Raw genomic sequence first — 14,982 nt, forward strand, 5'->3', positions numbered from 1 at the left:
TAAATAAAGGTTAAAGATAAATAAACTGAAAAAAAAGGAAAAAAATGAAGAAATAGATAATAGTTGAGAAAAAAGAAAAAGAGAGGGAAAAAAGATTGAGACAAATAAATTAAACATGAAAATAAAGTTAAAGAAAAAAATAAAAACTAAAAATCATAAAAAAACAGAATAATAAATTTAAAGTAAAAAATAAAAAAGTGAAAAGAAAGTAGAATAGTAAAAGTAAAGGAAAAATAAAAAAGTGAAAATAAAAAAAAATAAAATTTGAGAGATAAATGAGTATACAAAGTTTAAAAATATATTTTAGATGTAAAGAGACAAAATGATACTTTTAGTATATTAAAAAGTAAAAAACAGTTATTCTTCAAATACATTCTTATTCGGAGTCAAATATCTAAAGTCACTCATATTTAAATCTATAACATGTAATTTCCTGAGAATTTTATATTGCATTTTATACTCATCGCCGCGGCGCACGAAATCTTGTAGAATATTCTACCCGGTGCCTGTTGTTACCTTTGTTTCCCCATTTTTCATTTCCCTCTACACATTAGGTACCGAAGGCCTGTGTCAGCATGGCCCAATATATGTTATTTTTACTAAAAATTACATAAATACAGAACTTATATTTTTAATATTACAAAAAATGTCAACTCCCTAAATATATTACAAAAATCCTAACATATATACAAAATGCTATGTATATGTCGGTTATGTTATATATATTAATAGGGAGAGAGTAAAGTAATTAAAAAAGTGAGAGAGAGTATAATTATTTTCAAAAGACTTAGTATTTATGTTATTTATACTTTTTTTAAAGTTGTTAGTTATTATAATTTATAATACTTTTTCGACATCATAATTTACTATTTTAAGTTATTTGCTATTGTAATTTATAATACTCTTCTTGTTCAAACTTTTGTGATATTGATAGTCAATTTATATTTTAAAAGTAATTTAATTTTTTAATAATTATGATTTATAATATTTTTTCTATTTCAATTTAAGCGACACTGATATAATTTCGAGAGTCAATCAAATATCACGATTGAAGTAGCGAAATCGGTATGTCTTGAATGACTCAAAATAATTAATTAGAAGTGATATAACAAAGTTATTATAAAAAAGATGTGAAGATTTTTTAAGTGAGTCTCATATAAGATGTAAAACGATTGAAAATATATCATAAATATCTATTTTACTTTTTTAAAAATTAAATTTTATTAATTTTTTAATACGTAAATGTAATATAATAATTAATTAATGGTGATATAATAAAATCATGAAACAAGCAAGTAATTGAAAGCAACCCTCCTTTCGGTAACTGCTACTCACACTTATATATAATAAATAACACGATTAAAATAGCAAAATCAGCATGTCTTGATTCACGATTGAATCACTCATAATAACTAATTGGAAGTGAGAAGTAACACACAAGACTCCCCATTTCTACAAAATTCAAAATCCACCCGTAAAACCCTAAAATCCTAAACCCTACTGAGTACTGATTCGTGAAAATCCATCAATGGCTATCATTTCCGAGTACAATGAGCAAGATAACAAACCAGCTGTATCAGCAAAGCCTTTTAACGCTGTTCTTGACCCTGCCAACCCGCTAGGGTTTCTAGAAGCAGTGTTTGAGTTTCTTGGCCGAGAATCCGATATCTTCAAGAGCGATTCTTTGGTAAGGGATGTCAATGCAGTGGTTCGTATGGTGAAAGACAAGCTGGAAACTGAGGAGAGGAAGAGGAAAGATCAAGGACCGGGTTTGCCAGGAAACCCTGCGAAGAAGCTTAAGGAGGACGTTACTGTTAAGGAGACGAAGACAGAGGGGGTTAAGGAGGCCATGGAGGAGGATAAGAAGGGGCCTCTAGGTATTTTTCTTTAACAAAATGCCTTACTTATGGTTTATTTTTCTTGTCCCTTTTGTTGGAATTAGGGATCTCTGTGGTGTTTTTGAAGAGTCTTTAGTTAGAGGCGTCTACATTCATCTAGGATTACTGGGATAAATTGGAAAATCTTAAGAAAAGGGTTAATTGTTTAGTACTGAAGCGAAACTAGTTATGAATTGAGAGGAATGGGAACCCAAGGATGTGGCCAAATGATCACGAGAACTTGAAGTCCCACGTTCAAATCCCAGCAAAGACAAAAAATACTAGGTGATTCTTAATCCCATTTGTCCCCTAGCCTTGGTGGATAGAGTTAGCTGGTATCGGTAGCTGGGGGAAGGTTGCAGGTCAACCGTGGATCTAGTCGAGGTGCGCAAAAGCTGTCCTGGACACCACAGTTATCAAAAAAAAAATTGAGGAGTGGATGCAAAGGGTTTATTGAGCTGATCCAATCTACTTTTGGATTGCAGTGTAATAAATTGATTGATTGATATATGATGGTTATTTCGCTTGTTGGTTATGTCCTGCTTGTCCACTAGCTCTATTCGTGTATGTACTTGTAGTGGTATACTAAGAGGTTGGTTTGCAAGTATTTGTGTTCCTTGAGCCCTTGGATTTTAAGATTACCACTCAGGGAAAAGATACAGTAATTATTCATTTGAATCTTGATCTTGAATATAATCTGATCTTTGTTTATGATTATTAGCTAAGCTATAAGTAAGGTTTGTTTGAGTTAGATTTGTAAAACATTGACAGTTGAGAGGTTTCAGATGTAAGCATTTATCAAGAACTGTTTAGAGCCTTGATCGTCAGAGTTACATTTGCTTGGAACCATGATCTCTAAAAACAAATAAGAGCATCAAATAGCGATAGCCCATAATTTTGTTGAAGCTCCATTCCTGATCTTCAGAGTTGCATTTTGTTCAACATTTTTGGTGACAGTTAATGGCTTATGTGGTTTCAGATCTTATCATTATCAAGTATGTTTTGATTCTAATTTTCTGATAAACAGTATATCCTATAGTTTGATCAAAGAAAAAAATAATATGCATTAGCTCTCTGGGAATGTGGAAATTGATAGCTGAGGACTCTTGTGGGTTTCATTTGCATTGTGCCAATCTGCTGATGAAGGGTCAGTGTTGTGGCTTTCTTTTGCTGTGTCCTTCATTTGTCGCCATAACTTGGTCTTGTATGTTTATGTCATCAAAGGTTGACAATATTCATCTTGAACTAGTATACCTTTTCCTGAGTTGTGTATGTGTGTACGCATGTGGCATACTGCTTATATTTTTCCTAGAAGGTCCTTTAACTCCATTTTACACTTTGATATTCTTTGTTCTCATCATATGCCAACTTTATATGTTCATTGATGTTTCTGTAGAACCTTGCTTGTTTTGTATCACCAATAGCTTATCGTTCTTCCTGCTGATATATATGCAGCTCCCAACATAGGCAATGGTCTTGATCTGGACAACTACTCCTGGGGTCAATCCATACAGGAGGTCAATGTTACCATTCCTGTACCTCATGGAACAAAATCAAAGTTTATTGTTTGCGATATAAAAAAGAACCATCTTACCGTCGGACTAAAGGGTCAGCCTCCAATAATTGATGTGAGTGAATTCTCTTGTTTCTAGTCATCCAAAGATATCTTTTGCTGCATTCCTTTCAAAATGTGTAAGATTTTGTATGATTTCCTTCTGAGCCTGGATATTAACATTTATCCTCTTTGTGCTTGGAGGGAGAACTCTATCAACCTGTCAAAGTTGACGATTGTTTTTGGAGCTTAGGTAAGTTGCTTGTATGTTTTGATGCATGGTTGCTTGAAAATTCATTTCTGATGTTATTAGTACCCTGCTGGTTTATTTTCAATGTGATTCATGGTTTCAAAGTATGGGCATGTACCTGTTAATCCAATAGTTTGTAATATAAACTTAATATAATCTGTGCAAGAACAGCTAATGTAGCTTTACTTTGAGGAGCATAAGATCGACAACTAACTGTTGTTGACATCTTTGAAGAGGATCAGAAGTCCGTCTGTGTTCTGCTTACCAAGAAGGACCAGATGGATTGGTGGAAGTGTGTGGTGAAAGGTGAACCTGAACTCAATACTCAGAAAGTTGAACCTGAAAGTAGCAGGCTATCAGACTTGGACCCAGAGACGAGATCTGCTGTCGAAAAGATGATGGTAGGGTTTTATTGAAATTGAAAATTGTCCTACTATGGTAACACTCTTTTTAATTTTGGAATTCTGGTGTCACTTCTTTTTTTAACGTATTTCTGCTAAGTCAATCCTGATTTATGTTATTCATATGGAAGTTTCTAGCTTCGCTGACGTGGTAGGTTCTGCATAATTTGTGCTTATCCTCTATATCATGAGTCATTTGTTATCCACACTAGTACATATTCACAGGAACTGACTTTCTTGGTGTACTTATGAATTGGATACCTTCTAATAGTGTGACACTGTGATGGATAATACTTCTGCAGTTTGATCAGCGACAGAAATCAATGGGTCGTCCAACAAGCGATGATATACAAAAGCAGGAGGTTCTAAAGAAATTTATGGCTCAGGTACTTCATAATCATGTGTTTTTTCTCCTGCCCCCTCCCTTGAAGAGTATTCATATTAATCGATTTTGTTCATGATCTGCAGAATCCGGGGATGGACTTCTCTAGGGCGAAGATATCCTGATTCACGGATTATTTTGGTGAGCAATTGTACTCTGAATGGGACAAAAAGCTAGATCATATATTGGCATCTTTTCTTTTCTTAGGCTGGCATTCAAGATGTTTTTGTGCATATGGGCAACCTATATTGTGTAGTGACTATTGTGTAGACTAAGGAAGATACTTATATGCTGCTAATGGAGTAATTGTTCTAAACAGTAACTGTAATCTGAACATGTTTATGTACTATAACCCATGCTGCTTCTCCTCTTCTCTGTGCTTGTTGAACTATTCTTCTCTGTTGTGATTCATGTTGAGTTTTCCCTGCACTGCTATTGGAATGTGGTGTCTTGTCCTGCGGTTGACCTCTTTACCTGGATTTATATTTGAATTCTGAGTGGTTCTGTCCATATTTTAGCAAATTATCAGTCCACACTCAACAGAGCAGTGTGGCTGCAGTTTGTTGTTTTTTGGTTTGGCTCATGTCGCCTCATGTATTGAACACTGTGGGTGGGGTGCCAGGTGTAGTAGACTACGGCTACATATAATTCTTGTACGAGCTGTTTTCTGCGGTGATTTTGTTGTATGTCACTCTGTCACCCAATCAGTTTCTCTCGTTGATTTGGTTGTTATTCCCTGCTGCGGTGGTTGGTTTGCTGTTTTTGTGCAATTTTTTCAATCTGTTTGCTTCGTTTGATGTTCTCTCTCTCTAATCTAAAACCCAAAAGGTTTTATTGTAGTAACATCTAGGACTTGAGCAACCATAACTCATTTCAATCAAGATTTTGCATCTGATATTTTCTTCGTTATTTTTCTTCATACAAATTTGTTCACTATCTTCCATTTTCTCTTGTTGATTTTGTCTCCATTTCTCTCATCATGTACGTCTCTTTCGCATCAAATAATGTCATTTGGATTTATTAGTCTTACGAAAATGTGCTGGCTCTACCTATTTCTTTGGCATCTGCGTCATCTATGAATGGTTTTTTAGTGTCACGTAGCCAGATATTAAACCTCACGGAATGGTTTTGTTTCTCACTTTGTGCTCAACTGTAGGTAAGATTTTAGGTTTGAAGCGTTTAGAGCTATTTTGTAGTGGGCATCTAATTATGCTTGGTGTTAGGTCAGGTCCAATTATATCATCCCAGCACCTAATTGCATCTAAATTTATCTCATTACACATCATCACACCTATCTAATCAAATTTAATTGTTCATGTTTGTGCCCCCCCTCTCCCCAAAAAAAAAAAAAAAAATCTTCTCCAACATACACACACATCCTAAATCATCTTCTCCAACACCACCCCATAAAGTCTTCTCCAACACTCCCATACCCAAATTCGCCTTCTATCCCAATTTCTTACCCACCACCTAAAATCCATTCATTTAATTTTACACACACAATTTCATGCTATTAATTTTTCAGATTTCTGTTTTTTCTTCTACTTCTGAATTTTGGGTTCTCTTGATTTCTGATTTTTGCTATATTTGAATTTGGGTTTGTCAATTCAAAACTTAAACTGTAATGGGTATGTGAAATTTTTTTAACTTAGATGCAAATTGTATATTTGGTACTAGTGTTGAATGATGGATTAACAAAATAAACTTGAATTTAATGAAAGATGGAATAAATAGTGTAACCTAACAAAAATTTGTAAAATTTATCAAAAGTTTGTGTGTCGGTCGAGGGTGGTGGAGGGTGACAAAGAATGAGGAAGAAGAAGGATAAAAAATGGTGAAAAATAACAGAGAGAATGAGTGGGGAAGGTCTAACTAGTCTAAGCTACATCAGCCAACAAAAAGGTTCACTAGCAAAAAGCGAGAGTCAAGGAACCAGATCTGCAGATAAGAGCGTGTACCCAACTAAGAGTTCTAAAAAAAAGGAGGCTGTGAGCAACTTGTTTTTCTCCACTTCTGCTTCAGCTTCATAGAGGAGAACAATCATTAGAAACGACAGAAGGAAATACTCAAAGACAGAGAAATAGACTTACAAAGAGCTACAGAGCTGGGATGCAAGGTTCAAACTCTCTTTCAAGTTTCAGCCGAACTCATAGACTTCCATCGGATTACACACCTTCAAGAGAATAAAAAGGCATAAGTTAGATATGAAGGTGTACTTACTTCTGCAAGGTGAGAATGAAGCACACGTTAGCAGGATGATAGCGATAGTTCATCACCCACAACAGGAGAAAGCGAAGACGATCATTTGGGAGAGACAACAGCGATATCCTCAATGGCGGAGTAGGCAAAGAGACATAAAATGAGGATCAAGTTAGGAAATCCTATCAGATAGTCTTTTTATATGTCTAGTCTTTTTATATGTCTGACCTGATCTTTGTTGGATCGGCTTTGACCACTTCTTTTCCAGCTCTTTTTTTCTTTTTTTTTTCATGTTATTTCTTTTGGACTTTATGGACCAGATTTGTTAATAAATAAAATGGAACATTGAGTCCAATAACTTAAAAAAGAGTGAGGAATGAGGAGAAAGAAGAGGAAAACTTTATGAAAGAAAACCTTAACACACTTAAATTGTGTGTAGCACACGTACTATGATGAGTCAGCCAGAAGTGCCAAAGTGACACAATGAAAAAGTGGTTAACGTATTTAAAATGAACAATATTAACTTTAGGTGTCAAAGTAAAAATTTGCATCAAGTTAGTGTCTAACGATTTGAATTGCCTTTAGCCACTCCATAATATTTATATTGAACAATCAAGTCATTTGAGTAGGGTAATTATTTATCAAATTCATCTTGAACTTTCGTTCTCCAAGTTTATAATTAATAAATACACACATGTTTTATGATTTCTTATCGTTTCAAAAATTTATATTGGCAGAATTGTGACACACGTGCCTAGAAACTAGCTCTAATATAACTCACAGCAAAATTTTAAAACATGGTATTTAAAAGTATACCAAGAAATGTCCACACATAATATATAAACTAAAATCTTTATGAAATTTTCAGTGTAATTAACTAAGTAATAATTAAATGTAATAGGCTAAACGTAAATATGGTAGTACACTAATAAAAAGACAATGATTAAATGGGCTGAACGTGGTAAACTCAAACTTTGATTCTAAACCTAAATATTATATATGTACATGAAATAATTTGGGTTTTTTTATTTTTCAATTATTATTTTTCTAAATCCAAAGCCAAGTAACTAATTAAAAGAAAGTAAATTCTTAATTCGAAAACAAACCCAAAAATTAAAAAAAAATCCAAATTAGATTTTGGTCTGATTTTTTGATTTAATCTGTCTTGAGCTACGGGTCTATTGAAAACAAGTTTTTTTATCTCACGTCTGAAGTAGTGATATGGACTATGTACACTTACTCGCCCCAGACTCCACTTTATAAGAATATACAAGGTATGTTGTTGTTGTTGTCCTGTTTAATCTGAATAATGCACATACCATACTCCCTCTATCTAACAATACTTGTCTACTTCACTAAAAATAGATGTCCAACAATTCTTGTCCGGTTTAAAAAATTAATGAATAATTTACCTACCTCTATCCATTTACCCTTGCTATTCAATTCTATTCACTACTAAATACATTTTTCAAAATATTAAATTTATTATATTCAAAGAATAATATAGTAAATTACCTATATTATTTATTATTTTTTAACTTGTATGCTAAGTCAACAATGAATAAGTATTGTTGGACTATGTGAGTAACAAAAAATTGACACACTCAATATAATAAGTCGGTACACTAACTAATACATGCTCCCTTGAACAATTTACTTTTTATCAACAATATTTTAAAATTTTAAATTAAACAACTCAGTTCTTCAGATTAATAAAATAAAGTTTTTACTACAATATCTAAGGTAATAAGTGCAAACAAATAACTAGAATTAATCCACTTTTATAACTAATAATATTACTTTATGAAGTTAAACATTTAAGGTATTTACAAATACCAAACTAAAAACAAGTATAATATAAGAATAAATTTTTTAAAATTATTATCGTTATTGTATGTATGTGCATTTACTTAAGTCCTTTTATTAAAATTTGACTTTAAGCCACTAATTTTATTGAGATGCCCCTTCACTCGAATTAGGGTAAAAGTTGGGTGTGAGGTTAAAAGAGAGTTTTGAAATTGTTTTCCTTTATTTTCCAAAACTTCGTACCAAACACACTCCATATAATAAGTCGGACACACTAATTAATACATGATCCCTTAATTATCAAGTTTCCGCACTATATAATAGTGAGCACATCAATCAATTTAGATATTTTTATTTCTTGATTACTCAGCTCTTAAGTCTTGCAGTATGTTGTCGACAGATTTCATATGCCACAATTGCTTCTCAGATTCAAATGTCTTAATTGAGAAACTGCCTGCAAAACAAATATTAACATTGATTGACATTCCCATAATGCTTCTTATTATTTAATAATTCACTTCAACTTGAACATTCAACCACATGTTGGTACATACGACCCAATGATCTTCAACACCAACTCCTTCATAGAAAGAAACAGTGTTAAAAAATGTTGTCTCCTCTCCTTGTCTGAACTTTGTCCATTACAAATTATAGATATAATGCTGCAAGAGTACACCCTGAATGCCACACGATGCTTATAACCCCGAAGGGCCACAAGCTAACCCATGAGATGATACCTGCTGTGAGCACTGAATAATTTAACAAGGACATGTATGGACCTTAACTGAAAAGAGCCAAAAGGTTTTAACACCTAAAAATCAATACCGGATCATGGTTTTAAAATGTCTGAAACATACTATCAATACTGGAAAAACAACTGATAATAACGACTGAAAATTAACTATCTATCTGTACTAGTCTAAAAGCCTCTAAATACACTGACTATGGAGTTGATGGGAAAAGTCCCCAAGTAACTCCGGCTGTCTACTGAACTAAAAAGAAATGTTGGCATAAACATCATTGTTCCTCGGAGTATGAGGACTCACCACTGCTACCACTACCGATGCACTGAAATATCTAAGTAAGGTAGGGAACCTGAGCATCCAAACCTATGATATGAGACATTATAGTGCAAGAAACGAGTATGCGGTCAGTACTTTTAATGTACTGGTATGCTAAATGAGGTTAGGCTGATATGCATGGTTTCATGAACATAAATAATACATGACCGAATAAATAACATGAGATGATTGATGCAATAGTAGACGTGAAAGTTGTAAAATCTGAGGAAACATGACCAAGCATATAACATGATACTAAAATAATTTGTAAACTAAAGTACAGAAATACTGAATCTGAATAACTGATAACTATATGCTATGGTCAAGCAACTCTAAAATTGTACTCTATATTAGATGTTGAACTGAGACTGTGGGAGCTAACTATAACTGACATGCCCCAATGTACTATCAGGGTCCAACCTGTAACCCCAGTTGGAAGGAATCAAACCTGAAAAACCTTAGACAAAACATCTGTAATAGCCAGCCAAACCCAAGAAACTCCTAATATCTGATGGATAAATTGGTCTGGGATAGTTTCTCATAACTTCAGTCTTTTGAGGGTCAACTTTAATACCATCGAAAATAATATAAACAAGGAAAGCTGCTACTCTTAGCCAAAATTCTATAAGAGTCTGCAATACTATTTTGGGGTGGTTTGCATAATCATTTTTGTTACGAGAGTGGACAAGAATATCATCAACGAAGACTATGACAAACATGTCCAAGTACTGCTTGAACACCCTGTTCATCAAGTCCATGAAAGTTGCTGGAGCATTGGTAAGACCAAAAGACATGACTAGGAATTCAAAGTGACCATACCGAGTTCTAAAAGTTGTTTTTGGAATGTCGCATTCTCTGACTTTGAGCTGATGATCGTCGAATCTGAGGTCCATAAAATAACTGGCACCCTGAAGTTGGTCGAACAAGCCATCGATTCTGGGGAGTGGATATTTATTCTTGATGGTGACTTTGTTCAACTAACGGTAATTGATACACATTCTGAGAGAACCATCATTCTTACACACAAAAGGGACTGGAGCGCCCCATGGGAAAACACTGGGCCCAATAAATCCCTTATCTAAGAGGTCATTCAACTATTCTTTTAATTCTTTAAGTTTGGATGGAGCCATTCGGTATGGCGAAATAGAGATAGGCTGGGTATTTAGAAGAAGGTCTATTCCAAAGACAATTTTTCTTTCGGGAAGAACTCCGGGAAGGTCTTCAGGGAACATATCAGGAAATTCCTTACTACAGACACTGACTCAAGATTGGGAGTTTCAGAACTAAAGTCTTTGACTCACACAAGATGGTAGATACACCCCTTGGATATCATTTTTCTTGATCTAAGGTACGAAACAAGCTGACCCTAAGGGCTGTAGTACTACCCCTCCATTCAAGGACTGGTTGGAAACTAAAAATAAATGATTTGATTTCTACAATCAACTGAAGTATAGCATGAGTGGAGCCAATTCATGTCGAAAATGATGTTAAAATCCATCATCTCTAGCTCTACAAGGTCTACTGATGTAACTTTCTGAGACACTATAACCGGGCAGTTCCTGTATACCCACCAGGCTATGATAGACTTACATATTGGGTAGATACTGAGAAAGGATCTATTAAGGTTTTGAGACCTTCTCCGAAGTTAACAGCTATGTAAGAGGTTACAAAATAAAGAAAAGCTCTAGGATCTAGGAAAGCATAAAAATGTAAATGAAAGACCTGTAACGTATCGGTAACCACATCAAGAGAATTTTTTTGATCCTATCAGGACTGAAGTGTATAAATACTATTCGAAAACTGACTACTGGTAGCACTGGAAGTGGTGCCCTACTGAGTCAGGCGACCTGTTAGTGCTGATGACAAATGAGACTGGCCCTGATGGCGCACATCCATACCCTTCTGAGCCACCACTCAACACTTCTGAATCCTATGACCTGGCTTTCCACACCCAAAACACACATCACTGTCAGCTGTACATTCTCCCTGATGGTTTCTACCATATTTCTAGTGAAGAGGATTCGTACGACTACTATTTACGCTGCCCTGGGACTTAGAGACTGGCGCCCTATCTTGATTATCATTTTTTAATTTGGGCATTGGTGCACTAGCCAAAGATGGAGCTGAGACTGAAGGTTTTTATAAAAATTGAGGACGGTTACCACCCTCTGACTTTGGCTGAGTAAAGTTAAAGCTACTTATTCTAGCCCTCTTATTCTTCCTCTATTTCTACTTAGCCTTCTCCTCTTCAATCTGCTGAGCATGGACCATCAACCTAGACAAGTCCATCTCCTTAATCAATATTGCAGTCTTACACTCCTTGACCACATTATCAAATACCCTAGACACAAACTTGCTCATCCTAGACCTGTTATCAGCCACTACATGAGGAGCATACCTGGCTAGCTGAGTAAACTTAAGAGAATACTCCTTCACACTCATGTTGCCCTATTTTAAATTAATAAACTCTAACACCTTAGTTTTCTTCAGCTCCAAAGGGAAGAATCTATCCAAGAAAGCTATAGCAAACTCCTCCTATTTTATAGGCCCTACATCGATGCCCTTATCCATTTTCCACTACTTAAATCAGGTGTGAGCTACATCCTATAACTGGTAAGCAGCCAATTCAGCACTTTCACTAGAATTCACACCCATAATGTCTGTTACTTTCTGAATTATGTTAAGGAATTTCTACGGATGCTCGTCAGACTTGGATCCCAAAAATGAAGGAGGATTCATTCGGGTGAAGTACCGAATCCTGGCTGCGGCAGTATTTGCCACTGGGTTGGATGAGATAGCAGGTGGATGATTGTTCTAGGTTGATATAGAGTGAGCTAGAGTAGTGAATGTTTCCCTAAACTCGTCATGCGAAACGTGCTCATTTAAGGGATATTTCTGAATGTGCGGAGGTGCTGGCTGGTTTTCATTTTTTCTTTTGTTAGTCTTTTTGGGAGGCATATTTTGTAAACAAAAGGAAGATTGAATTAGACAGAGAGTTTAAGTTGGGCTCATGCTCATTCACATGACATGAATACTGAAAGAAGGGGAACTTTTTTCTAAAATGTCTTGTAGCTTCTTGTCCATAAATATGGCACACTTCAAACCCATGCAACAGACTCTACTCAACACAGCTTTCAAACTCCCTAGGACACTGTAAAACTGTAGGCTCTAATAAAAAGTTTGTAACACCCCGAGAGTACACCCTGGACACCATATGGTGCTTACAACCCCAAAGGGCCACAAGTTAAGCCATGAGTTGGTACCTATTGTGAACACTGAATAATTTAACAAGGACATATTTGGAACTTAACTAAAAAACTACATAAGGTTTTAACAACTGAAAATCAATACTGGATCATGGTTTTAAAATGTCTGAAGTATACTGTCAATACTGGTAAAACAACTGATAATAACGACTAAAAACTGACTATCTTTCTATACTAGTCTGAAAGCCTCTAAATAGACTAACTGTGGAGTTAATGGGAAAATTCCCCAACTAACTCTGGCTGACTACTGAACTGAAAAGAAATGCTGACATAAACATCATTGGTCATCGGAGTATGAGGACTCACCACTGCTACCACTACTGATGCACTAAAATGTCTAAGTGCGGTCGGGAACCTGAGCGTCCGAACTATAATATAAGACATCATAGTGTAAGAAACAAGTATGAAGTCAGTATTTTGAATATACTGGTATGATAAATATGGTTAGACTGATATTCATGGTTTCATGAATATGAATAACACATGACTAAATGGATAGCATGAGATGATTGATGTAATAGTATACATGAAAGCTGTAAAATCTGAGGATGCATGACCAAGTATATAACATGATATTGAAATAATTTGTAAATAAAAATACTAAAATACTAATACAAAATAACTGATAATTGTATGTTATGGTCAAGCAATTCTAAAACTGTACTCTGTACTGGATACTGAATTGAGACTGTGGGAGCTAACTATAACTGACATGCCCCAATATACTATCAGGGTCTAATTTGTAACCCCAGTTGAAAGGGAGTTATTACCATTCCATGGGTAGTAATAATGGCTTTGTGGATCCACTAAGATACTGAAAAACCAGGGTATCAAGCCTAAACTGACGGGTGATCCCTGGGCGGAGTCAAGCCTAAACTGATGGGTGACCCCTGGGAGGTATTCAAACCTAAACTGATGGGTGACTCATCATAGCCCATGCTGGCTATGTGGTTCTAGAATACAAGGACTTCTACTGACAAATTTGCCTAACTTAATGGGAAGCTGTCATCCTGCATTCACTCGGTGCTAAATCCTATTCCCAACTGAAAGACATTGAATACTAGTCTGAACTAAGTTTAGCTGTTTATGGTGACTAATTAAACTAAAAATGCTCATAACTATCCTGAACCATTCTGTAGATACTAAATACTAGATAAGCAGCTAGATTTTGGGTATTCAAAAACGCCAGGACTCGATAGCAATAACAACAAGACCGTACTAAAACCTTAAGGACATAGTAAGTAGTTATTATTCAAAACTCATTCCTTTGGGTATTCATCAAACAATTGCAATTTATGGTTTAAACATGGGAATAGTTTTAAACATATGGTAATATCATGATTTTGATGCTAAATCACAATTTAAGGTATGAACCAACAATTAAGCATCATTCGAATGTGTAGGGTTTAACTTCAACAACAAACCATGTATAAACATAATATAAAATTGAAATTCATGGGAATTCATGGTTTAAATTTATGATAACATGTAAAAATCATTCTGTTAAACTTGAAGTTGGGTTCTTGGACTCCATGGGTGAAAGGAACCCATGAATGAACCTCTAACATGCCTTAATTGAAGAATTCTTGAAGGTTCTTGGTGGTTTTTTTGAACTTGAGCTTGAATCTTTAAAGGGATAGGATTTTTTCTTGAGAGGGAATGGTTTTCAATTGAGAGAATTTGAATAAAAGATGACCAAATATGCTCTTGGGGGATTTAATCCCGTGTTTTTCATGGATTGGGGCTATGGGAAAAGACCAAACTGCCCTTAGAAATTAAAATTCGTAACTGGAACCCGCTTTTGACCTTTACCACAACATGCCAAGGCTGTCACTGCGATTTCCACCATAACACAGGGCAATTGCAGGGACTTTCTGGAATCTATCAATTGTTACTTTGATCTTCACCGCGATAGGGTGACCCCTCCATTACTATACTTAACGCGATGCGATCCAATCGCGGTGAGTTGTTGTTTTGGAAATTCAAACATGGTCCAAACTTCATCCAAAAAATGCAAAACTTGTTGAGACATGTTATATATAATCCTGAACATGAATCAACTCAAAAACTTACATCTCAGGGTCGGGAAGGTCACTTTAAAAATCGACAAAGTTATGGATCCAAAATTTAAACTAAGTCCCCAACACTCAGCTAAATTTTTAGGTGTTGAGCCTCTTATACAAGTACT

At 35.2% G+C, this 14,982-nt stretch overlaps 1 protein-coding gene and 1 long non-coding RNA gene across 5 annotated transcripts; one reads left to right on the forward strand and one right to left on the reverse strand.

Annotated features, from left to right (window-relative positions):
• The first annotated feature begins 1,312 nt into the window (after positions 1–1,312).
• On the forward strand, positions 1,313–4,835 carry LOC107874366 (protein BOBBER 1). Its single transcript, XM_047413506.1, has 6 exons — positions 1,313–1,877; positions 3,333–3,505; positions 3,634–3,682; positions 3,914–4,080; positions 4,383–4,466; positions 4,549–4,835. Exons 1-6 carry the CDS (start codon positions 1,529–1,531, stop codon positions 4,585–4,587), a joined length of 861 nt encoding a protein of 286 aa, XP_047269462.1. The 5' UTR covers positions 1,313–1,528; the 3' UTR covers positions 4,588–4,835.
• On the reverse strand, positions 2,865–7,072 carry LOC107873428. Of its 4 annotated transcripts, none has more exons than XR_001675320.2 (3): positions 6,553–7,072; positions 3,472–6,484; positions 2,865–3,372 (listed from the first exon to the last, which is right to left on the reverse strand). It is a non-coding gene; the product is annotated as an uncharacterized LOC107873428 (long non-coding RNA). The 4 variants fall into 4 exon arrangements; XR_007056408.1 differs by having other exon boundaries at positions 3,472–6,635; positions 6,709–7,069; XR_007056407.1 differs by having other exon boundaries at positions 3,472–6,635; positions 6,743–7,068.
• Positions 7,073–14,982: the final 7,910 nt, after the last annotated feature.

The sequence above is a fragment of the Capsicum annuum genome, chromosome 6 (assembly GCF_002878395.1).
Source record: "Capsicum annuum cultivar UCD-10X-F1 chromosome 6, UCD10Xv1.1, whole genome shotgun sequence".
NCBI classification, from domain to species: Eukaryota; Viridiplantae; Streptophyta; class Magnoliopsida; order Solanales; family Solanaceae; genus Capsicum; species Capsicum annuum.

Bases quoted from the DNA above. Each gene is read 5' to 3' on its own strand.
- LOC107874366 (XM_047413506.1), top strand. From the start codon at position 1,529: ATGGCTATCATTTCCGAGTACAATGAGCAAGATAACAAACCAGCTGTA. The intron at 1,878-3,332 runs GTATTTTTCTTT...ATATATATGCAG, and splicing joins GGATAAGAAGGGGCCTCTAG to CTCCCAACATAGGCAATGGT. The intron at 4,081-4,382 runs GTAGGGTTTTAT...ATACTTCTGCAG, and splicing joins CTGCTGTCGAAAAGATGATG to TTTGATCAGCGACAGAAATC.